At 48.9% G+C, this 2530-nt stretch overlaps 1 protein-coding gene across 1 annotated transcript in view; it reads right to left on the bottom strand.

The window, feature by feature from the left end:
* DOLPP1 (dolichyldiphosphatase 1) overlaps positions 1 to 400 on the bottom strand; it is a 15559-nt gene extending 15159 nt beyond the window's left edge. The window contains exon 1 of the mRNA XM_003211269.3: positions 284 to 400. Within this exon, the coding sequence (XP_003211317.1) occupies positions 284 to 359 (76 nt within the window). The 5' untranslated portion in view covers positions 360 to 400. The remainder of the gene's footprint in view (positions 1 to 283) is intronic.
* Between the last annotated feature and the right edge of the window lie 2130 nt (positions 401 to 2530).

Raw genomic sequence — 2530 nt, 5'->3', positions numbered from 1 at the left:
CAGCCCCCCCTCACGGCCCCATCCCCGCAGCCCCTGAGGCACAGCGCCCCGCGCAACGCGCATGCGCCGAGTCCCCCTCGCGGCTCACTATCCCGCAGCGAGCTCCACCGTCCCCCAGCGCGCACGCGCGCCCCGCCGCCTCCAGGCGCCCTCTCAATGGCTCACTATTTGGCAGCCGCCAGCCTGGCCCTCAGAGGTACCGTGGAGCGGCGGGCGGGGCCCGCCCAGAGGAACAACGCGGCGAGCACCGGGGAGGTCGGGCGGGGGCGAAGCGGAGCTTTACCTGCGGGATACTCGACGTGAGTGAGGGAGACCGGCCGCCACGGAGCGGGGAGCGAGCACTCTCCGACTGCGGCCATCTTACCCGGATACCGGGCCGGGCCACCACAGCCAATTGGAGCGTAGTTAAGGGGCGGTGCGACCAATGGGCGGGGGCGATGAGAGCAGCGAGCCAATGACGGTGAGCGGCAGGTGAGGCGCCGGCCAACCCAGGGCCACCCAATTAAAAATCGAACCCGGGGAGTGGCGGAGCCAATAGGCTGCTAGCATCGCTGCCGAATGGAATGGGGTCGCAGGTAGCCGGAAAGCCAATCGAGAGAAAGGCGGGCCCCAGCATCCTCCCTCATTGGAGGGAAGAGCTATGCAGATTAGCCAATCACCAGCTTCCATTGCAGCCCTCTCTTAGCCAATCGGCTGTGGCGGTTGGCGCGGGGGGCTGAGGAGGGGGCTTGCGGGCGGGGGACGCTTAAAGCGGTCGTGTTGTGCCTGAGGCGCCCCGTCCCGCTCAGCTCCTCACGGTAGCGCGCGTGGATGAGGAACGAGCTGTCCCCTCTGTTATAAATGAGACTGCTGCAGCTGCACTGCATTATTTCACTACTTAAAGCATAACATTTCACTTTGCCCTACGCGGGAACAAGGTGTGAGCTCTGTTGAAAATTCCTTTATTACTGATGATAAATTCCCCCTCTGAGGACCCGATCAAAATGAACGGCCCTATTATGTGGTCACAGAGCTACGCTTACCTGGAGAGCCCGAGGACAAAGCAGGACGCACAGAGAAGGGAATGCACACAAAAAGAGCTCACAAAAGGCAAATATACCTCAAGAGCAAACCAAAGTTAATTACAGTTAAATATAAAAAGTGCATAAGAGCAGTGCAGGAAGTGATACACATAGGCAAGAGGCAGGGGATGGTCTGTCTTCTGTACATCAGGACTGGGCTTGCTATCCTGGGCTGAACACATTTTTTCCTGCAGTTTTCAAATCGCAATTACATCCAGTTCATTTTAAAAGCCTTTTCAGGTTGGCACTGATCTTGTCATAGCAAGAAAAATAGCATCAAAGACTCATTATTTTGGAAAGAAAGAAAATATTTACTGCAGAAGTTCATTTCATTTCAGAAGAGTGATATAAGATAGCGTGAGTGATTTACTGCTTTCACTAGTCGTGCTAAATAAATCTCCTCCTTTCCCAGCTCTTGAATATAGAGTTGTGCTGGCAGAGTGGATTACATTTGATCTATGTACCATGACAAGTACTGAAAATTGTGGGCTTCATTGCTGTATTCACCCACTCCTTCCTGAAGATAAGAAGAAAGTGTCAATACAGAGAGCAGCCTTTGCTCCGTTCCGTCAGCATAAGAAAGCACAAAGCTGCTCTGAAGATGTCATGAGTATACAGTCTGACACCATGGAAACCAAGGTAAACCCCTTTTTAACTCTTTCAGCTAACATGCTGGGCGTGCCAAGAGGCAGAAGCTCTCTTGTTCATGAACATTTTATTTGCATATATCACAGTTCATGACAGGCTTGCATTAATGCTAACAGAAGCTTTTTTTAAGCATATGGTTGAAATTTCAATCACCGTGGAAGCAAGCAACTTGTGCGATTCAATCTATTTTCTGTGTCATTTGAAAGGGAAAGTATTTAAACACATTGTAATTGCCTCAGAGGAATAAGATGAGTTTGCTGCATCGCCCAGCAGATGGTCATCTCTGATATCAGCCCACAGTCTTTACTCTGCTTTTCTTTCACATAGGTTGGGAGACTGATAAGGATACTATAAGAACTTGGACAATGTTTAAGATATTCTGCTCCTTACTGAGATATATGTTATCACTATCACAGCACAGCACATGTAAACACAATCAAACCACAAGAGAAAAAGAAAAATCTGAAAAATGAAACCCTGGAATTTTCATCCACTGCTCAAAGTGCAGTGAGTTGTCATGTTTATTTTATAGCTTGTTTGATCTTAGGGTATAGACTATTAAGTAGAACTTCATACAAACAAAACCATGAGAATTTACTTGCTCTGACTTTAGCATTTTGACTCTAAGACAAAGGAACTTTGCTTTATATTATTGCTCTCCTTGAATGGTGTTGCCACAACTGCCACCTGTATTGGAAACCAAGGTACCAGTTTCTAGCAGGTCTCTCTAGGTAGTTCAAGAACAAAAACCAAGATCGTGAAGGAAAGTTTTATTTGACTTATTCAACTTGTAATGCCCACATCCTAAGATTAGAGGTTTT

The sequence above is a fragment of the Meleagris gallopavo genome, chromosome 19, assembly GCF_000146605.3.
Source record: "Meleagris gallopavo isolate NT-WF06-2002-E0010 breed Aviagen turkey brand Nicholas breeding stock chromosome 19, Turkey_5.1, whole genome shotgun sequence".
NCBI classification, from domain to species: domain Eukaryota; kingdom Metazoa; phylum Chordata; class Aves; order Galliformes; family Phasianidae; genus Meleagris; species Meleagris gallopavo.
This window is presented reverse-complemented; position numbering and strand designations above follow the sequence as displayed.